At 48.0% G+C, this 22,761-nt stretch overlaps 1 protein-coding gene across 3 annotated transcripts in view; it reads right to left on the bottom strand.

Annotated features, from left to right (window-relative positions):
• Positions 1–8,361, bottom strand: part of WWC1 (WW and C2 domain containing 1) — a 157,498-nt gene extending 149,137 nt beyond the window's left edge. For 2 of the 3 annotated variants that reach the window (XM_086412786.1, XM_086412787.1), the window contains exon 1: positions 8,229–8,361. In XM_086412786.1, coding sequence (XP_086268912.1) covers positions 8,229–8,347 — 119 coding nt within the window. In that variant the 5' untranslated portion in view covers positions 8,348–8,361. The remainder of the gene's footprint in view (positions 1–8,228) is intronic. The other variant, XM_086412785.1, reaches the window with a different exon arrangement.
• Positions 8,362–22,761: the final 14,400 nt, after the last annotated feature.

The following is a 22,761-nucleotide window of genomic DNA, read 5'->3' as shown; positions in this document are numbered from 1 at the left end:
TGTATCCAGTTTCTGAGTTTTCTCTTCTTTTATCTCAGTCTGAAACAGGGATCCAGAACAGCTGAGAAGCTTGTCAGCAGCAGCAACCAGAGCCTCTAGCTGTTCCACCTAAGGGTGTGCGGCTGGCGGGCTGGACCCTCTGTGCTGGGAGAGGCAGGGCATGTATTTTTTACCCGGACTCAGCCCCTATCCAGCCCTCTGCCCTGTCCAAGCGGAAGCACAAGGAGATGCTACCCAGGCCATTTCTCCAAGGGAAGGGGGCTTCTCTTATCCTGGGCCCCTCACTGAGCTGGGGGCAGATCGTCATCACCTGGAGGCAGACGTGGCCGGAGAGAGAGCTCCAGGTGCGCTCAGCATGGACAGGCGAGCGCTGTAAAGTTGGCACCCCTGCAGATGCTGCCAAAACTTGACCGAGGGTTCTGCAGCAGCAGGCCGGCCGCCTTCCAGCTCCCACTGATCCTAGCCTCGTCTCTCCTGTGCACCTGAGCTTGGCGTTCCAACCTTCCCAGTAACTAAGGCAACCCGACTCTCTTCTCTTCAAAAGGGCCGTGTTGCAAGGCTCCCCCGGGCTCCCAGGGGAGTGGGGAATCAGGTCAGTTTGTCGAGGCCAAAAGCAGGAGGGGCAATAACAGGAAGGAGCTGCCTTAGTGGTTACTAAGCCCCTGGCTGTTGGGAGCATTTACCCAAGCAATTTGGGAATGGCTTTGAACTCTCCACACACTGCATCCTTCAGAGTTTCCCTGCCTCTGTCTCTGTTCTCTCCCTCCCTCCCAGAGCTCTGGTTGGCTGGCGGCTCCCAGAGGGTAGCCTTTGTGCCCTCTGGTCTCCCAAGCCACCATGTGGATTTCACTGGCTTTTCTGATCAAGCCTCCTTGCCAGCATCTTTCCCTGAGATCCACAGCAGGCTGGCCTCATTTTAAGAGTGAATGGTAACTTTCCAGGCCAGTTTGTAGACAGGGCATCTGGAGTCCTAAAATGGCTACAATGAGGAGAGCATGGCAACCCCTCCAGCATTCCTGCCTGGAAAAATCTCCATGGACAGAGGAGCCTGGTGGGCTACAGCCCATGGGGTGTCAAAGAGTCGGACATGACTGAGAGACTAAGCACAGCACAATCCGGGTTTGGATTCAGTTGAACCACCTGGGCTCCAGTCCTGGGCGCATCACCTAGTGGTGGTGACCTTGAGCAAATATAAATTCATGACCTTTTTAAGTCTCTGTTTCCTCATCTGAGGATGGAGTAACACTATTTACCTTATATGGCTGGCAAAAGGATTAAGTGAGATCATAATATAAAACACTTTATGTGCAGCCCAGAGTACATATTAACATTTATTACTATTCATTTGTGGGTTCCAAAGCCTCTTACTTCTTCCTGTTAGCTAGATTAGTGCCTTTTAACCTTATTTCTTTCTTAATGAATGATATAAGATACTCCCGTGCACTGCAGATGCCCACGAGACGTGTAGATCATAAATTCAGGCCTTGGAAGGAGAAGAAAAGCCCTCTCATAATTGTAAAGGCCCAAACTAAAGGTATTAGTGGATCATTAAGAGCAGAAGCATGGAGAATAGAGGCTTTGGGTAAATTCCCTGGCAGGCTGGTTATAATTCCTGCTAAGAAAGCATGTCAGAATGTAAATTGGTGGAAAGTGACATTAGTCTGACAATAACCTTAAATCGATTGAAACTGATTATAAAAATAGTAGTGCACTTGCAATTGCTGTACTTTGCTCGACACATAACACATTCCTATGACGCGACTCACACATGGTTGTGACGCTATGAAAGAAACTTGCTGGCCATCAGCACAGCCAAAAAGGATTACAGAGGATAAACCACAAGCATAAAATACTCTCAAATTATTACAGTGGATGAGAAGAAACTGGGTCTGATTTTCAAGGAAAAGTTTACATATGAGAAAGAAGAAAGGAGACCTTTCCCTGGTAGCTCAGCTGGTAAAGAATCCGCCTGCAACGCAGGAGACCTTGGATCAATTCCTGGGTCAGGAAGATCCCCTGGAAAAGGGGTACGCTACCTACTCCAGTCTTCTTGGGCTTCCCTTGTGGCTCAGCTGGTAAAGAATCCTCCTGCAATGCGGGAGACCTGGGTTCGATCCCTGGGTTGGAAAGATCCCCTGGAGAAGGGAAAGGCTACCCACTCCAGTATTCTGGCCTGGAGAATTCCATGGACTGTATAGTCCATGGGGTCACAAAGAGTCGGATACGACTTAGCGACTTTCACTTTTCACCAGAGACTCAGGTTGACATTTGCTGTGTGACCTGGGGCAAGACATAGGTTTCCGTTTCATCAAGTGAAATGAGAGGGTTAGACATGACCAGAAAGGTCCAAAGCAGTTGCAAACTGCTACAGAGCTGGAGGCTATTGATATTTCTCCCGGCAATCTTGATTCCAGGTTGTGCTTCATCCAGCCCAGCGTTTTGCATGATGTATTCTGCCTATAAGTTAAATAAGCAAGATAACAATATACAGCCTTGATGTACTCCTTTCCCGATTTGGAACCTCAGATATACAGATGACACCATCCTTAAGGCAGAAAACAAAGAGGAACTAAAGAGTCTCTGGATGAAAGTAAAAGAGGAGAGTGAAAAAGTTGGCTTAAAACTCAACATTCAGAAAACTAAGATCATGGCACCTAGTTCCATCACTTCATATCAAATAGATGGGGAAACAATGGAAACAGTGAGAGACTTTATTTTGGGGGGCTCCAAAATCACTGCAGATGGTGACTGCAGCCATGAAATTAAATGACGCTTACTCCTTGGAAGAAAAGCTATGACCAACCTAGACAGCATTTTAAAAAGTAGAGACATTACTTTACCAACAAAGGTCCATCTAGTCAAAGCTATGGTTTTTCCAGTGGTCATGTATGGATGTGAGAGTTGGACTATAAAGAAAGCTGAGCACCGAAGAATTGATGCTTTTGAACTGTTGGTGTTGGAGAAGACTCTTGAGAGTCCCTTGGACTGCAAGGAGATCAAACCAGTCCATCTTAAAGGAGATCAGTCCTGGGTGTTCATTGGAAGGACTGATGTTGAAGCTGAAACTCCAATACTTTGGCCACCTGATGCGACAAGCTGACTCATTTGAAAAGACCCTGATGCTGGGAAAGATTGAAGGTAGGAGGAGGGGACAACAGAGGATGAGATAATTGGATGGCATCACCAAATCAATGGACATGGGTTTGGGTGGACTCCAGGAGTTGGTAATGGACAGGGAAGCCTGGCGTGCTGCGGTTCACGGAGTCGCAAAGAGTCAGACACGACTGAGTGACTGAACTGAACTGAACAGAACTGGATGGAGACTTGGTCTCCATTTGACTTAAGTATTTTCTAGGTCAAAGTGTAGTCGCTTAGTCGGTCCGATCTTTGTGACCTCATTGACTGGGCTCCTCTGTCCATGGGGTTTCCCAGGCAAGAATACTGGAGTGGGTTGCCTTTCCCTTCTTCAAGGGATCTTCTCTACCCTGGAAGATCCTGCACTGCAGGCAGATTCTTTACTGACCTCCTTGTAAAAGCTACAAGATTTGACATTCCCAAGTGTCTACTGTTATATGAGGCTCTATGATAGTTTCCCTGCCCAATTTAACTTATTTCATGCTCAAAATGCCTCTTGACAGCTGATGTATATCATCCCATCCTAAAGAAGACAAAACTGAGGCTCAGAGAGAATACATAACTTGCCAAGGTCACTCAGGTAATAAGCAGCAGATCAAAGATGTCAGGATTCAAAGACTCTTTTCATTTTCTTTTGTTTTTTATCTATTTGTTTATTTTTGTCCTGCCATGTGGCTTGTGGGACCTTAGTTTCCCAACCAGGGATTGAACCCACAACCCCTGCAGTGGATGTGCAGAATCTTAACCACTGGACCACCAGGGAAGTCCCCTCTTCCCATTTTCTACACTGCTCTCTGAATAACTGTGGCCTGGCCACACCAGAATGGCAGCAGGTAAGTGAAATCATGCCTGTCCGGGCTCCATTCCCCAAGGCTGAATTCCTTAGGCAGTAGAGCAGAGGTGTTTGATTCTGCAAGGGATTCCAGGCAGCTGAGTGGTCAGGAATGTGGGTTCTGAGTCGACACGCCTGGCAATCACATCTCAGCTCCTCAGAAGCTGAGTGGTTTTCTCCGAACTTAGGCCCCCTAAGCCTCGAGGTTTCTCAGGTAGATAATCTACTCCCAGGGTTGTTAGGGGGATTAAAAGAAATCCTACATGTAAAGTGCTCAGCAGACTGCCTGAATACAGTCAGTTCTCAATCATTATGTCTCAGCTAAACAGGAGGGCATACAGGTAGTCATGAGCAGTTTCTAAGCTCATCCATGGTAGGGGTTATGAATCTGGGGTCGGTGAACCCCCTGAGAAATGATGTGCCAAAAGCCCTGTTCATGCTTTTCTTCGAGAAACGTCCTTAACCTCTGTTGGAAGCTTCTAAGGGTCTGTGACCAGAAGGAGATTAAGATCTTTTGCCTGCTGTAAAGCCCAACATCTTACACTATGGATTGTTCCTGTAATAACAGGGTTGGCAAAAATTCCTCTTCATATCATGAGAGAAGTTGCTGGGTTCTCTCAACAAGGCCTGCTAGCCACGTGGGCCTCCAGCACTGATCACACAGACACAGAAACTGTTCCCACAGAGCTCCCAGGTGAAGAAAGTCTGAACACAGTCCCCCTCCCTTCCCCCCACACACCAAGGAGCAGGAATTAGGCTTCAGGAACCTTCTCTGGCAGGGCCAGTTCCAACAATCCATTCTTCCTCAGAGAACAATCAGTGCGTTTGTTGTTGCATACCACTAAGTTAAATACACCCAAAGTGCTGGCCCTTGGCTAGAAGCTTCCAGAAGAATTCGGGGTTATTCTGCTGAAGGGGTACTGCTCCATGGCCAGATGGACAGCACCTGATTCCCCACAGACCTGGCACCTTCTAAGACCAGCCCGACCTCAGGAGGAGCCCGCGGAGCTTGGCGGAGCCTTTGGCCCAGTCGGCAGGGCCCCGAGCTGCCCACTGGCCCTTCTCTGGTTGTTGGGACAACCGTCCTCAGGAATTTCGGCCTCCCAGTCTTCCCCTGGGTGAGAAGGGGAGAGAGTTGGCAAGGCTGGCTGCCTGGCTGCTCTTCCAACCCCCTGGTGAAAGGGGAAGCTGAAAACTGGATTCCCTACCCCCAGCAGCCTCCATGGCGGACACACACAAAACAGCTCAGGCCCGGAGGGAAGAATGTGCCAAGACATTCTGCAGGGTTGGTAACCCGAGATGCTATTTTGTTCTCGGTGGCTAAGAAATCACTTTTCTAACTGAAGGACCATTTGACTTACTTCTTTTAAATTCAGGGGAATGGGCAGGCATATCTCCTTGATTCAGATAAGAAAAAAAAAAAGACAAATGCGTGCACACACAGACATACAAACACACACACCCAGCAGAATCTTTTTTCTTTTATGTGATATTTTGTTTCATAGCATTAACCAGCTGCAGAGATGTAACCACCCTGGCAGAATTCCGCCCCCCCGCCCAACCACCAACAAACCCCACCACCCCAAAGAAGTCTGGCTCTTTTTCAGCTTTGCTCAATTTTTTCCTCCTCCTTACAGCTCCCTCACCTTCCTGCCTACCGCCCTCCTCCCAATTCTGCCATGGAATCACGGGGGATAAGGTGAGGCCAAAGCCGAGTCCATGAGATCATATTTGAGAACTGGCAGGGGGCCTCAGAGACCATCTCATCAACTTTCATCTCTCACCAAAGGAGCACTTGCACCTCAGAGAGGTAAGGAGATTTGCCTGGGGCCACACAGATAGAGTGAGAAGGTTGAACTCTCTTCTGGGGTGTGCGGGAGGGAATTCCAGGGAGGCAGAGGTGGACGCCCTCTGTTCAGCTGTTTCCCCAAAGTTGGCTCACTGCAAGAGTGAGCTCAGAAACCCTCAGCATCCTAAGATCAGGGGCCCCACCCCAAGCTGGTGCAGGTGGGCTGACCGGAGATACAAAGGCACAGAGTAAAACCAGTGAACAGCAAGGCGGAGAAAGTGAGCAGTTCCTTAAGCGCCAGTTGTGTTTTTAATTCCTCTCCATTGCTTGCCAATCTGCCTAAAAACACAGGCTGCAGAGGCCTGTTGCTGGGGTCGTGGACTTCAAATAGAAAGGCACTTTTTTTCCCCCTTCCACTGTACTTTTTAAAGGTTCCTTTCTCTTTGGAGCCATAGATATTGCTAGTTTCCCATTTGCAAAAGTGGCTAAAAAGAATTCAGATTGGGTTGATTCAATGTCAAGTATTAAGTCAGCAATAACACAGGTGATATAGCAAAAAAGGTGGTCTACATAATACTGAAATTTGGGAAATCATGCCATAGCCAGGTCAGTTTTCCATGGAAGCTATACTGCGTGCCCTCTTCCAAGGGTAAAGAATGACCGCTGCTTAAGCAGCTTTCTGCAGCTGTGTTAGCCTCTCGGTGCCCCAGAGAAGTTCCCAGATTCAGGACCTGGGGTGAGTTAGCAATGCCCTCGACATTCAACTGCTGACAGCATACTGGACTCTGTAGCTGCTGGGATCTAAAATGCAGGAGGGCACACAAACTTGAACTTGTGTCTGTCTTAGGTGAGGACAAGGGACTGTGGAGGCTAGAACTTCAGAGCTGGCAGAGAATTTGGCAAAAGGCAGAGTGGTGAGACGATCAAAACCCCCAAGCACATCCCACCTCCGGATCTCAAAGTTTGTCTCATGTTTGAAAATGGGAGCTGGGCCCTGATCTTCTATATCCCTTCCACTTTCAAGAGTTCCACTATTACCCTTTCCCTTCCAAGCAAATCATTTGTCTGACAAACAGGCAAACTGAGGCTCAGAGGTTAAAGCAGCTTGCCCGTGGGACACTGAGCTCTTCAGCATTAAAAATGTCTTTCAGATTAAATTGATGAGATATTCAGCATAGTACTGAACTCAGAGACGACACCCAGTCCATGTGGAATGAATGAACCAAAGTGCTCACAGAAACTATGAGCAATCTCAGCTCACATTTTCTTTCTTGCTTTTTCTTTTTCTCAACTCTCATCTTGATTACACACCCCATCCTAGACTTCTGGAACCTCCATTCCCACCCCACAAGATGAAGCAGCCAAACAATTCAGCTTCATTGTTTTACAAGCACCTGACACCTAAGGTCACAATTACCAGGTGAAAACTCCGCATTCCTGGGACCCTGACCACAGAGATGACAGCAAAGGACAACCAGCAGTCCCAGAGGGTGGTCCTTCCCCCTCCCCCACCCCCAGGATATTCATGGAGAGAGGGTGCTGTGTGCAAAAAAAATGCCAAGCAGCCAAAACCAGGAGAAAGTCTGGATGCTTAAGAGCCACACCAGCCATCTCACACTCCACCTGCCTCAGCAAAGAAAAAAAAAAAAAATCCGGTGCTCCAACCGGCGTGGTGCCCACCAAGGTCAGGACGCGCTGGTGCAGGATTGAGGAACCCCCATCCCCAGAGGAGAGGAAGGCGGGGAGGAGAAGAGGCGATGGGCAGGGCTTTGCGGCGGCCTCTCACCTCTATCTACATCCTAACAGCTTCCAAGTTGCCGTGAGATTCCTGGAGAACCAGTCTCCCCGATCAGCCCTCCCCCGCTCCTTCCTCTCCTTCCCACTGTCGGCCTCCCGGCCCCCAGAATGCCGCTGCGCCCGTCTCTCCGAGCCTGGGAGGCACCTGTCAAAATTCACACTCTGGTCTGCCTTTCCCGGGACGCAGTGTCCTTCCTCCAGCAGCCTCCCGCTGAGTCCTGGGTGCCTACCACCCCCTCCAAACCAGATGCTTTCCTATCCCCCCTTCCCCGCCCCCCACCCCGTGCTGGGGAAAGCCTCCCCGGGAAGCCCCAGCATCACTCGGCTAGATCGCTCCCCCAGCCCCCGCCCGACCTAACTAAGGGGGAGGTGGGGGGGCGGGAGGCGGGGCTAGAGCTTAAGGTCAAAACTCCCGGCAGGTGCCGGCGGGGGGCTGAGTTCCCCTCAGAGGATGACGCGGGGTGAGGAGGTAGCCTGGGACAACTCACCGGCCGACCCCTCCTCCCAGCTGCCCACCCAGCAGGAGCCGGCGGTCCGGAAGGGCACGGGGGGTGGGTGGGGGGGCACACTGAAGACAGCGCAAGAGGCCCGCAGAGCTCCCCGGGGTCCCCGCCCCGTCCCGGCTGGTGGCCCCTGGGGCAGGAGCGGGATGCTGGGGGGCACACGGAATCCTACCTGTCCCGCGGGTCGATCCAGCTGGTGGTGCGGCTCGTGTGGTCTATGTAGTAGACCTTGCCGTCGAAGTCGCGCGCCTCCTCCCAGCCCTCCGGCAGGGGCAGCTCCGGCCTGGGCATCTTCTCGAGCGCGGCCCGCGCTCCCCCATGCAGCTCCCGGCCGCCACGGGGGCCCCCCGGCTCAGCGGCTCCGGCCGGTTCCTCTCGGCTCGGGCGGCCGCCGAGGCACCATGGTCGGGGTGGTGGGGAGGGAAGGTGGCGCCCGCGGACTGGGGGCCCCTAGTGAGGGCCGGCTGGGGTGGCGGCGCTGTCCATGCGGCCCTGCGGCCCCGGCCCGGCGCCTCCCGCTTCTCCCGCCGCCGGCCTCTCACGCTGCCATGTGCGCCCGCAGCGGCGCGGTGCGGGCCTGGGTGCGCGCCCGGCCGGCGGGGCAGAGCGAGCCGAGCGCAGCTGCCGCCTGTCCTCCTCCGCTGCGCGAGGCGCCCTGCAGCCTCCACGCCGCCGCCGCCGCCTCTCGCTCCCCCAAGCCGAGTGCTGTCCCCGCTCTCCCTCCGCCGTTCAGCGCTCGCTTGGTTTGCGACTCCTGCCTGCGCCAGGTGCGGCTCGGGCCGTGCAGGTAACCGCGCTGCCCCGGAAACTGGAGGCGGAGCGCCGGGCGCCAGGGTTCCCGCGTCCCCTCCCCGCGCCCAGCGCCGCGAGGGCGGGTCCTAGGGCCCGAGACGCGCCCCCTCGTGGGACAGTCCCAACGGCCGGCCGCCCCTTCGCGGCTCCTGCCGGGAGGAATGGGAGCCCGCCCTTCACCTGGGTCCCGGACCCAGGCTGGAGCTCCGGGAGGCGCTAGCAAGCCCCGCTCTGCCTCGGCTTCCCGGCGCTCCGGGCTGTCTCCACCCCGAGTGGCCGGGCTCTTGGCACAGGTGTCCCCAATCTTATAACTCCCGGCTTCTCTCCTGTAGAATCAGGAGTCAGGCAAGAAGTGGTTAAATGGAAACATTCTTGCAAATCGGGGAACATAAGTTTTCCAGGATCTCTGATCCCTTCCCCCAACACACACACCATCTGTCTCCCTCTTATTCTATTCTTTCCGCGCGTTGCTTCACCCATCCCCCCACCCCTCGTACTTGCAAGTGTAGCTGGCTCTTCCCCGGGTCCCTAAAATGAAGAGTGCTAGGCATCTCCTCCCCCCAATCCCCAAGGACCTCCAGTGGGTGTCGGGGAGGCCCTTTGTAATAGTAATGGTGGTGTTGTTCATTAAACTGAATACGTAACCTGTTCCAAGCAGCTTCACCTGCCCTCTTCGAGATATTAACTGATCTGTCATGGCTTTGGGGGGATAGGGGTTATGGAAAAGAAGGAAGCAAACAAAGCAAAATTCCATGTTGGAAAAAATGAGAACTTTTAAAAATCAATATTTCTTGAGAAATGAAAAATTTGTGATTATTTAATTACAGTTAAGAATCAGCTGTCTGTGTCTCCTGAATGTCTCTAAATTTTTTTTTTTTTTTTTGCCCTGGATGTATAGCAGGGAGCTGGACTGGAGGGATGAAGCCCAGCCTACTGTATCCTTTGGGTCCCGCAGCCTCCCAGAGGAGCCAGTGTCCTGGGCCAGGGTGTGCTGAGCATAGGGGAGAATCCCATGTTTCTGGTCTCCTCTGCTCTTGGTACAGAAGACCTGTGGTGGCAGCTCCTCACCTCCACATGCCTTCTGCTAAGCCAGTTACTTCCCTAAGGCCAGGCCCATGGGCTCAGTATTTGACCTTTCCCTCCTTCCCTCATTCCATAGATGCCATGCACAAAAGTCCAGAAACACAGACCTCAGGCTGGCCTCAGAATACCTAGAAGTAGGAGTTCACCCTCCTACTTCTTATGGGGAGTTTCCCACAGCCCTCTACAACTCACTCAACTTCACTGGGTGTAAAATACTCCCATTAATGATGAGGGCAATGCGTACATGCCACTGGGTGCAAAATACTCCTGTTAGTGATGTGGGCAATGTGTGCATGCACTCATGAGGTCGCTCAGTTGTGTCCAACTCTTTGCAACCCCATGGACTGTAGCCTACCAGGCTCCTCCGTCCATGGAATTTTCCAGGCAAGAGAACTGGAGTAGGTTGCCATTTCCTTCTCCAGCGGATCTTCCCGACCCAAGGATGGAACTCAGGTCTCCCTCATTACAGGCAGACTCTTTACCATCTGAGCCACCAGGGAAGCCCTGATGAGGGCAATGAAAAGTGAAAGTGAAGTCACTCAGTTGTGTCCAACTCTTTACGACCCCATGTACTGTAGCCTACCAGGCTCCTCGGTCCATGGGATTTTCCAGGCATGAATACTGGAGTGGGTTGCCATTTCCTTCTCCAGCGGATCTTTCCAACCCAGGGATCGAACCCAGGTCTCCTGCATTTTAGGCAGATGCTTTACTGTCTGAGCTACCAGGGAAGCTACTGATGAGGGCAATAGCTCAGAATTAAAGCCAACATGGTGCTAGCTGCTTCACAAGCATGATCTCACATAAGCTCATACCACCACTCTGGAATAAGGAATGCTACTTATTATACCCATTTCACTGATGAGAAAACCGATGCTCCAAGATGCTATATTGTTGACCAGGGATACAAAGCTAATAAGTGAACCTAGGTCTGACTTCAGTACGCATGCTCTCCACCATTAACCTATTCTTTCTTTCTGTTTAATTACTCTGAAACTCCTGAACCTACCCAGGGTCTAGATCTGGAATATTACGGATGCTGATGACTGCTTGTCTCTTTGGATGCTTGCTTCGTCATTATTTGGCTGAGAAGCTAAAGCTCTGGAATCAGTCTGTTTGGGTCTTAAACCCTCCCTCTTTTCTAACTGTGGGACCTTGAGTAACTTGATCAAATTTTCAGTCTTAGGTCTGAAAGACACCATAATCATATAGACTCTGTAGGGCTTGTTGTAAGGGCTACAGATGAGAAATGTAGGGGGCTTGACATTTCACAGTACGCCGTCATCGCAGGTGCCAAACGCAGAACACCATGCCCTCATGTGAAACGGAAGTATTTTCTGTGCCAAACACAAGCCCATGTCCTTTCCCGTCCTGAAAATTGTGTGTGGGGTTTTTTTTTGTGTGTGTGTGACAATCTTCCTCATTGCTGCTTTCATTTTCTGTCTTGTTTTGCAACCAAGACTTCCCACTGGCTGATGCTGGTAATGAAGGGAAAACCCCTTTTAGACCTCCAAATCCAACTTTCTTGCCCACACCCTGGACTTTCCACATGACTTGCCCCTGCAGGTCTTTTGACCTGAGCTGGAAAGTAGGAAATCGAGACCAGAGCAGGAATGGACTCCTGAAAGCCTTCCTCTGTCTGCCTTACCTCCATCTACCTTCCCCCGCCCCCCAGCCCAGAACAGAAGACTCCTAGGTTATCTCAGAAGCTACAAGCAGGGTGAGGTAATAAAACAGATGACTGTCTGCCCCATGTGATGGTGGGTGAATCATCCCCAGGCATTCTTTGAGGCTGAGCACAAACGTGAAAGGGATTAAAGGTAAAAACCAGCTCAGCCACGTGATAGGGCAAATTGGACATTATTCTACAGGTGAATGAACTGCAGGAATCTGAAGCGAAGACAAGAAGCCCAGCCTTCCTCCTGGGGCTGCGTGAGCCTGCCCAGGAAGTTGGAGGCATAGTCAGTTGTTGGAGCCAAGCAGAAGTGACCACAGGATAAGCCTCTCTCGGTTTGGTTTCACAGCCACGTTGCCAATTGGACACACCTGAGCCTGAAACGGATGGTCTTTTTTTTTTTTTAAAGACACCCACTAAAATCCTTCCCCCACTGCAGCAGCAAAGGAGAACACACACGCGTTTCAGAGAATTTCAGAGCGACAGGGTAACATATTTTATGAAGACGGTAAGGAGAAGAAATTAGCTTAGGAAAAAAAAAAGGAGCAGAAATGCCAGCAGTACTTTCCTGTTAGCATCAACATTCTTCAAGAAAATGGAAGAAACCTCTGCGGAGATTTTTTTTCTGACTCCATGACTGTTCTCCCTACATCATGCTCTCCCTCCTACACACCCTGCGGGATGCACAGTTGTGTTTCTGTGATGGAGCCGATAATGTGCCCTTTCTTTTGTCATGCATTATGTGCGATTCATAATTGGGCCCATGAACTATTTTCTTTCAATAATGGGAAAACATGTCGTAAGCCAGGAAAAATTAGGGTGCAGGAAACCTTGGCAATATGAGAGCTGAGACAGAAATGGAGATAAATAGAGACCTATTTATCTCTGCTGCTGCTGCTGCTAAGTCATTTCAGTCGTGTCCGACTCTGTGCGACCTCAGAGATGGCAGCCCACTAGGCTCCCCCGTCCCTGGGATTCTCCAGGCAAGAGCACTGGAGTGGGTTGCCATTTCCTTCTCCAATGCATGAAAGTGAAAAGTGAAAGTGAAGTTGCTTAGTCGTGTCCAACTCTTAGCGACCCCATGGACTGCAGCCTACCAGACTCCTCCATCCATAGGATTTTCCAGGCAAGAGTACTGGAGTGGGGTGCCATTGCCTTCTCCTATTTATCTCTAGGTCTTCAGTGTTTAAGGCTTCCCAGTTGGTGCAGTTGGTTAAGAACCTGCCTGCCAATGCAGGAGATGCAAGAGATGTGGGTTCGATCCCTGGGTTGGAAAGATCCCCTGAAGAAGAAAATGACAACCCACTCCAGAATTCAATCCCATGGATAAAGGAGCCTGGTGGGGTACAGTCCATGGGGTCACAAACAGACATGACTGAAGTGACTGAGCACACACTTCAGTGTTTAATAGCTTGAAAATACATCAAAATAAGTCTAGCACAGTCGATTCATTTTACAAATCGATGGAGTATCTATGAATACTGACTCATTTCCCTGGTTTCTTATTAGTCCCATTTTACAGGTGTGTAAACTGAGACTCGAGAGGCGAAGTGACTTTCCTCTAGTGACACGGTAAATAATAGAGCCAATAGTCCAACTCAGTTCTTCCCAGTTGAGTTTTTACTTCTGAACTCAGGGCAGTGTGTGCTCCAGAATGTCAACGAAGAAGGGACTTCAGGTTATATAAACAGACTAGTTAGAAGGGGGCAGAGAGCAGCCAGGAGACTACTAGTCTCTGCTTTCACTCAGATTGCATATCTGTTGGAGTGGTTGGAGGTGGGAGAGGGCACCCTGAGGTCATAGCTGAGTTTACAATGAAAGGGCAGAGTTGAGGTGGGGGCTCTGAATTCCAAGCTGAAGACAGACCAACCTGGTTCTCAACCTCCAGCAATGTGTCAACAAGACCCACCTGGGGTTTAGATAGCTGGGGCTTTAACAGAGAAGCTGTCTCCGTGGAAGGAGGGGCACTTTTCTCCCTATGCAGCCTGCCTCCCTACCTCCCTGCCTTTTTCTTGCTGCTTCATTCATTAGCTGAACTGGATTTCTTCCGGATGGAAGGTTATCCTGGGGCCGCCAGGAGAGGTTTCCACTCTCCCATCCCAGAGGCCTCTGCGGCCTGGGGGCTGGGAGCTGTTGTGTCTTTCACCAATGAGAAAATGAATTATGCACCATAGGAGGAGGTGGAGATGAAATCTCAGTTTCAAGGGCGGGGGTGTGGATAGGAGAAAGAAAGAGTGTGAACAGAGGGACAGAGTTCCTGCAAAGCAGTGCTTTCCTCCACCCCCACCCCAACCTCTGGAGAGGAGCCCTGGTGGGAAACAGGGGTGGGGATACAAGTGCAATAACCCACAGGCTGAAAGGAGCCTCTCTCGGGCATTTATAGAACTTGCATCACCATGGCACCCGGGCACTTATAGTCCACCCCAACGGCTAGTGGTAAAGAACCTGCCTGGCATTGCAGGAGACGAAAGAGACACGGGTTCAGTCCCTGGTTTGGGTAGATCCCCCTGGAGGAGGACCTGGCAACCCACTCCAGTATTCTTACCTGGAGAATCCCCATGGACAGAGGAGCCTGGCGTGTTATGGTCCACGGGCTCGCACAGAGTTGGACACCACCGAAGCGACTTCCTGAAGCACAACTGCTTAGAGACTGGTGGAATGAAGTATTCTGTACCTGTCCACTGCTCATAGTTCGAGACCTCATTCTCAGAATTCTAGATGAGCAAACTGAGTGAATTTTATAAGACCTCATTCTCAGAATTCTAGATGAGCAAACTGAGTGAATTTTATAAGTATCTTATAATTTTATAAGATACTATCAAGAAGGGTACAGGGTTGGGATCTAAGCCCAGATAACCTGTCTGAACAGGGTGACTGGGTGGAGTAGTGGAAAATACATGGGCAGAAAAGAAATATCTGTTTATGAACTATGGCTCTACATCATGGTGGATGTGTGACCCTGGGTATGAGATGGTACTTTTTTGGGCCTCGATTTTCTCATCTGTGAAATGAGAGCCACTGTACCTACCTCCCAGTCAACTAAATGAGGTGATGCAAATAAAGTGCTAGCTCAGCCCCTGAAACATAGGAGTTCATTTAAAGGTAGGTCCCTTCCCTCCTCAGCTATTTATTCATTCACTCAACAAGACTCTTGTCTGTCAACTGTAACAGACAATGGGTTAAGCCCTCAGGACAGAGGGTGGTTTTAGGTCTCAGAGAGAATACAGTTTAGTATCAGAGATAAAAAAATCAACAAACAAATATTTGCCTATTGAGACTGATAAGCAGAAGACAGCATGCTATGAAAAAATACAGCATGGTTGGGTGGGTGATGGGCTTCCCTTATAGCTCAGTCAGTAAAGAATCCGCCTGCAATGCAGGAGAAGAAGAGTCGCTCAGTCGTGTCCGACTCTTTGTGACCCCATGGACTGTAGTCTACCAGGCTCCTCTGTCCATGGGATTTTCCAGGCAATAGTAGTGGAGTGGATTGCCATTTCCTTCTCCAGGGGATCTTCCCAACCCAGGGATCAAACCCGGGTCTCCCGCATTGTAGACAAATGCTTTACCGTCTGAGCCACCAGGGAAGCAATGCAGGAGACCGGGGTCCAATTCCTGGGTCATGAAGATCCCCTGGAGAAGGGATAGGCTACCCACTCCAGTATTCTTGGCTTCCCTTGTGGCTCACTGGTAGAGAATCTGCCTGCAATGCAGAAGACCTGGGTTTGATCCCTGGGTTGGAAAGATCCCCTGGAGAAGGGAAAGGCTACCCACTCCAGTATTCTGGCCTGGAGAATTGCATGGACTGTATAGTCCATGGGGTTGCAAAGAGTTGGACACAACAGCGATTTTCACTTTCTTTCTTTCGGGTGGTTGTTAGTGGAAAATCTACTTTAAATATGCCCAGAGGAGAAGGCCTTTCTGAGGAAGTGATATATATATATATATAAAATTTGTTTTTTTTTTACTTTACAATATTGTATTGGTTTTGCCTTACATCAACATGAATCCGCCACAGGTATACACGTGTTCCCCATCCTGAATCCCCCTCCCTCCACCCTCCCCATACCATCCCTCTGGGTCATCCCAGTGCACCAGCCCCAAGCATCCAGTATCATGCATCAAACCTGGACTGGCGATTCGTTTCATATATGATATCATACATGTTTCAATGCCGTTCTCCCAAATCATCCCACCCTCTCCCTCTCCCACAGAGTCCAAAAGACTGTTCTATACATCTGTGTCTCTTTTGCTGTCTCGCTTACAGGGTTATTGTTACCATCTCTCAAAATTCCATATATATGCGTTAGTATACTGTATTGGTGTTTTTCTTTCTGGCTTACTTCACTCTGTATAATAGGCTCCAGTTTCATCCACCTCATTAGAACTGATTCAAATGTATTCTTTTTAATGGCTGAGTAATACTCCATTGTGTATATGTACCACAGCTTTCTTATCCATTCGTCTGCTGATGGACATCTAGGTTGCTTCCATGAAGTGATATTTAAGCAGGCTTTCCAGGTGGCACTAGCAGTAAAGAACCCGCCTGCCAACGTGGGAAACAAAAGAGACACAGGTTCGATCCGTGGGTCGGGAAGATCCCCTGGAGGAAAGCATGGCAACCCACTCCAGTATTCTTGCCTGGAGGATCCCATGGACGGAGGAGCCTGGTGGCAATAGTCCATGGGATCGCACAGAGTCGGACACAACTGAAGTCACTTAGCACACACTCATGCTGAAGTAGCTGGCAATGTAAACAGGCAAAGAACGTGCATTCCTGGTTAAGGGAGCAGGAGATAGAAAGCATGCAAAGATTTGGTGTGTTCAACACATCAAAAGAATCCTGTTTCTATTCCTCTGTAAACCATGGGAAGTTGTTTTTCTTGAGGGATTCGAGCTAGTGGGTGGTTGCCCTAAAATCTTGCAAGGTTCTCTGATCCCAGTCATGTGTCTTCCGGCACTGCCACTGACATCCTGATTCAGGCTAAACAGAGTCCCTACTCCCTGGTCCATGTTCTTCAGCTGCAGAAGCCTCTAAAAATTGAAGACAGCCTAGTAAAGGTTGGGTACTTTGCTTTTTCTGTCTTTACTTTTAGACGTTGTTATATATCATGATGTGAATTGGAGCAGGGTTGGGGTAGAGGGACAGTTATCTTCTTTGGCTTTACAAATCAGCTTTTTGAAGCTGTAGTTTGATGATTCCCATCAAAGTTGAGAAGTCTTCAGCCGTTATTCCTGAGTCCTTTTACAGTTCACCCTTTTTCTCCTCTCCTTCTGGGACTGTCATCTTTTATAATAGTCCCTCAGATCCCTGGGTCTCTGTCAATTTATTTATTTATTTATTGTCTATTTTCTCTCTGCTGTTCAGATTAGGTCATTTCTATCGTTCTACCCTCTAACTCACTGATTCTTTCCTCTGTCCCCTCCACTCTGCACACCCCCCTTTTAAAAAAAAATGTATTTGGCTGCATCAAATCTTAGTTGTAGCACACAGGATCTTTGTTGCATCATTCGAGATCTTTTGTAGCGGTGCACGGACTCAGTAGTTACAGTGTAAGGGCTTAGTTGCTCCACAGTATATGGGATCTAAGCTCCCCAACCAGGGATCGAACCCTTGTCCCCTGCATTGCAAGGTGGATTCTTAACCACTGGACCACCAGGGAAGTCCCTCTGCTCTGCTCTTGAGCCCAGCCACTGAGCTTTTCATTTCAGTTGTAATAAATTTTTTAGCTCAAATGTTACCATTTGGTTCTCCTTTATGTCATTTGTTTCTTTGCTGAGATTTTCTGTTTCCATGCTGAGGGTGTTTCTCCATTTTTGTCAAGTGTGTTGATAAATAACTCATTGAAGCATTTTTATCATGCTGCTCTAAACTCTTTGTCTGATAATTCTAAATCTCTTTTTTTGTTGTTAGGGTTGGGGTGGGGGTTGATCTATTGACCACCTTTTTTTTCCCACTCAATTTGAGGTCTTCCTGGTTCTTGGTATGGTGAATGATTTTTGACTGAAACCAGGATATTTTTACGTGTTCTGAGACTCTGAATCTTACGCAAACCAGTTTTAGCTGGTTTGCTCTGATACCATTCCAGCAAGGGAATGAAGGGTGGCGGGGAGCGGCACCTCGTTACTGCCAGGTAGAGGTGGTAGTCATGGTACCCACTTAGGCCTTGTTGACGCCTGGAGGTGTGTGTGTGTGTGTGTGTGTGTGGAGGGGGGTGGTCCACACTGCTCACAGGCCTTCCCTAACGTCATCCAGGGGAATGTTGGGCACCTCATCACAGCCTCTCGAGGGTGAAAGTTTAGGGTCCCTCCTCAGCCTTGGCCTATCTGGATGAAAGTATGCTGACATTTTTTTTTCCCCCCTCATGGTATTTAGCTAGAGTAGGGTGGCTATTGTCTAAAAGTTTTTTTGTCTGCTAGTCTACCTCTTTGCTAGGTCTTGGCTAGAGAGAGCAGGCTTTTGTTGAACTTTCTTTTGTTGGGACCGTTGGTGTTTGTGGGTTCCCATTTTTCCAGTGCTCAGTCTGGGACATGTAGCAAAAAGAAAGCCCAGAGAACTGCCCACCATCCCATTCATCAGATCCTAGGGTCCCTAGCCATCTGCCTTCCTTTCTGCACTTTCAGAGTCTTCTTCTGTTTTGTGTATAATGTCCAAAATTCTTGGTTTTACTTAGTGGGAGGAATAGGAGGAAGCATGCCTACTCCATCATCCTGGAAGCAGAAGTTCATTGTTTACTCTGAGCCAACAAAACCCAGTGCACCTAAGCTGGAATTCACTTTTTCTCAAGCCAGCATCTCTTCCTCCTGCTCCTCCTCCACTCTCTGTCTCCTTATCTCCATTCACGTTCCTCACAGCTATCTAATATTAAACTGAGGATCCTGCCTTCATGGCCTCGCTTATGTCTCTTCCTTCCTTATTGATGTGAGCCCTGGTCCAGATCCTTTTATCTGATTCTTGTCATTTTAATGGTCTCTTAACTGATCTCATGACTGGTCCTCTCATCCATCTTTACCATTTCAGTATAGCTACTCATCTTACTTTTTAAAAATTTATTTTAATCTTAAAAAAAGTTTTATTTAGTTATTTATTTGGCTGGACTGGGTCTTAGTTGCAACATGCAGGATCTTTTCGTTGTGACAAGCAGGATCTATTTCCTTGACCCAGGATGGGATCAAACCTGGGCCCCCTGCATTGGAAGCTTGGAGTCTTAGCACTGGACCACTGGGGAAGTCCCCCTCCTCATCCTTCTAAAACAACTGTCCACAGGGGCTTCCCTGGTGACTCAGTGGTAAAGAATCCACCTACTAATGCAGGAGACACGGGTTTAATCCCTGGTCTGGGAAGATCCCACAGGCTGAGGAGCAACTCAGCTCGTGCGCCAGAACTACTGAAGTATGTGCACCTGGAGCCGTGCTTCCCAGGAGAAGCTACTGCAATGAGGAGCCCACACATCTCAACTAGAGGGCAGGCCCTGCTCTCCACAAGCAGAGAAAAGCCATGTAGGAACAAAGACTCAGCCCAGCCAAAAATAAAAGAAATAAATTATTAAAGCAAGTGTCCATAGGTGCATTCTTCAGAGTCGAACTAAAGAACAGTCTGACAGCAAATGAATTTGGGAAATGTTGACTTTAATAAAGAGATTTCTTTACTGTGAGATTTCTCAGAGCTCTCAGTGTATCTACATCTGTGGTAAATAGTCAAGAAAATGACATAGACTATGAATGGCCTAAACTTATTTGACTAAAACATCTTTTTGCTTCCTGAGGCATCTCTGGAACACAATGTTTATAAAGCAGGGGAATGCAAACTTTTTCTTCAAAGAACCAGACAATACATATTTTGACTTTGCAGGCCATATGGTCAATCTCTGTCAAAAGGACTCACTTCCTCCGTTGTAGCTGCAAGCAGCCTTAGACGACACGTAAACAAATGGTGGGCCTGTGTGCCAATAAAACTTTATTTCCAAACAGGCCACCGGCCCTCAGGTTTTAATTTGCCCACCTGTTTCAAAACATCATTTGAATTACAGAGGAGGCCTTATCCTATATTTCTTACTTTTCTTTGCTCTCTCTTTGCATTCTATCTATTCTATTTGGATCCTATCTTCAAAATATTCATCTGTTATCACCTCACATCAATCAGAGTGGCCAACATCAAAAAGTCTACAAATAACAAATGCTGGAGAGTGTGTGGAGAAAAGGGAACCCTCCTACACTCTTGGTGGGAATGTGAGTTCATGCAGCCACTATAGAGAATAGTATGGAGGTTCCTCAAAAAACTAAAAATAGAATTACCATATGATTCTGCAATCCCATTCCTGGGTACATATCTGGAGAAAAATCTAATTCAAAAAGATACATACACCCCAATGTTTATAGCAGCACCATTTGCTACGGTCAAGTCATGGAAGCAACCTGTGTCCATTGACAGAGAAATGGATAAAGAAGATGTGGTGCAGTGGTATGCATACAGATTACTCAGCCATAAGGAGAATGAAATAGTGCTATTCATAGCAATGTGGATAGATCTAGAGAGGATCATATCAGGTGAAGTAAGTCAAACAGAGAAAGACAAATGTCATGTCACTTATATGTGGAATTAAAAAAGAAAAATTATACAAATGAACATTTTTACAGAATAGAAATAGACACATAGACATAGAAAATGAACTTATGGTTACCAGAGGGGATAGCAGGGGTGAGGGGGAGGGATAAATTTGGAGTATGGGATTAACATATACACTACTATTTATAAAATTAGGAACAAAGCTAGTGGAGGTGATGGAATTCCAGTTGAGCTATTTCAAATCCTAAAAGATGATGCTCTTGAAGTGCGACACTCAATATGTCAGCAGATTCGGAAAACTCAACAGTGGCCGTAGGACCAGAAAAGCCTCATTTTCATTTCAATCTCGAAAAAGGGCAATGAAAAAGAATATTCAAACCACTATACAACCATAGTCATTTCACATGCTAGCAAGGTTATGTTCAAAATCCTTCAAGCTAGGCTTCAGCAGTACATGAACTAAGAACTTCCAGATGTACAAGCTGGGTTTTGAAGAGGCAGAAGAACCAGAGATCAAATTGCCAACATTCATTGAATCATGGAGAAAGCAAGGGAGTTCCTGAAAAACATCTGCTACATTGACTATGCTAAAGACTTTGACTGTGTGGATCACAACAAACTGTGGAAAATTCTTATAGAGATGAAAATACCAGCCCACCTTACCTGCCTCCTGAGCAACTTGTATGCAGGACAACAAGCAACAGTTAGAACTGGACATGGAAGAACTGACTAGCACAAAACTGGGAAAGGAGTATTTCAAGGCTGTATATTGTCACCCTGCTTACTTAACTTATATGCAGAGTACATCATGTGAAATGCCAGACTGAATGAATCACATACTGAAATCAAGATTGCTGGGGAGAAATATAAACCACTTTAGATATGCAGATGATATCACTCTAATGGTGGAAAGTGAAGAGGATCTAAAGAGCTTCTTGATGAAGGTGAAAGAGGAGAGTGAAAAAGCTGGCTTAAAACTAAGAATTCAAAACACTAAGATCAAGGCATCAGGTGCCATCACTTCATGGCAAATAGAAGGGAAGAAAGTGAAAGAAGTGACAGATTTTATTTTCTTCGGCTCCAAAATCACTGCAGAGGGTGACCACAGACATGAAATGAAAAGACTTGCTCCTTGGAAGGCAAGCTATGACAAACCTAGGTAGCATAATAAAAAGCAGAGGCATCACTTTGCTGACAAAGGTCTGTATAGTCAAAGTTATGGTTTTTCCAGTAGTCATGTACAAATGTTAGAGCTGGACCATAAAGAAGGCTGAGTGCTGAAGGACTGATGCTTTCAAATTGTGATTCGAGAAAAGACTCTTGCGAGTCCCTTGGACTGCAAGGAGATCAAACCAGTCAATCCTAAAGGAAATCAACTCTGAATATTCATTGGAAGGACTGTTGCTGAAACTGAAGCTCCAGTACTTTGGCCACTTGATGCCAAGAGCTGACTCACTGGAAAAGATCCTGATGCTGGGAAAGATTAAAGGCAAAAGGAGAAGTGGGCAGCAGAGGATGAGATGGTTAGATAGTATCACTGACTCAATGGACATGAATTTGAGCAACTGCCAGAAGATAGTGGAGGACAGAGGAGCCTGGCATGCTGCAGTCCATGGGGTTACAAAGAGTTAGACAACTTAGCAACTGAACAACAGCAACAATATGTTAAATAGATAATCTCTTCCAGATAGCTCTAGTGGGAAAGAAGACACAAGAGATGCGGGTTTGATCTTGTGAGGAAGATCCCCAGGAGAAGGAAATGGCAGCCCATTTCAGGATGCCTGCCTAGATAATCCCATGGACAGAGGAGCCTGGCAGGCTACAGTTCATAGGGTCACAAAGAGTCAGACACAACCGAACATGCACGCATGCATGTGATATGAGAAAAGAATCTAAAAAAGAATGAATATATGTATATGTATAACTGAATCACTTTGTTGTATGCCTGAAACTAACACAACACTGTAAATCAACTATACTCTGGTAAAAATTTAAAAAAAAAAAGAGATAATCAACAAGGACCTACTGAATACAGAGGAAATGGTATTCAGTATTCTATAATACCCTATAGTGGGAAGGAATCTGAAGAAGAATATATATATGTATAACTGAATCACTTTGTTCTACATCTGAAACTAGCACAGCATCATAAGTTAACTATACTTCAATTTAAAAAAAAATTTAAAAATACAAAATCTGTTTCCCTCTGTCCATCTCCATTTCCACTGACTTAACTGCAGCTGCTCATCGCCTGTTCCTGGTACAGTTTCCCAGCTGTGGTTCCTCTGCCCACTTGCCCATCATCCTAGACAGTGAACCAGGACATCTGGTCGTGTTCCACCCCTCAATGGCACTTGACTGGTCTTAGGATAGATTCCAAGCACCTTACTATGTCTTCTAAGGCCAGTTTAGGTGGGTCCTCGTCACCCCCCGGCCCCTGCTTCAGCTGCGGCTTAGATGAGACCTTTTCCCCACCATCCAGCCTTGAGTTACATGTTCCTTCATCTACTTTACCCAGAAATCCAGCCTCATCATTTTTCTCTCTCTCTCCTGATTGATTTTCCTTTCCCCAACTAGACCTGGGAGGCTTCCCTG

The sequence above is a fragment of the Bos grunniens genome, chromosome 7 (assembly GCF_055505025.1).
Source record: "Bos grunniens cultivar Pamir isolate PY7600 chromosome 7, Bosgru_T2T1.0, whole genome shotgun sequence".
NCBI lineage: Eukaryota > Metazoa > Chordata > Mammalia > Artiodactyla > Bovidae > Bos > Bos grunniens.
Note: the sequence above shows the minus strand (reverse complement) of the source record. Positions and strands in the feature narration are given on the sequence as shown.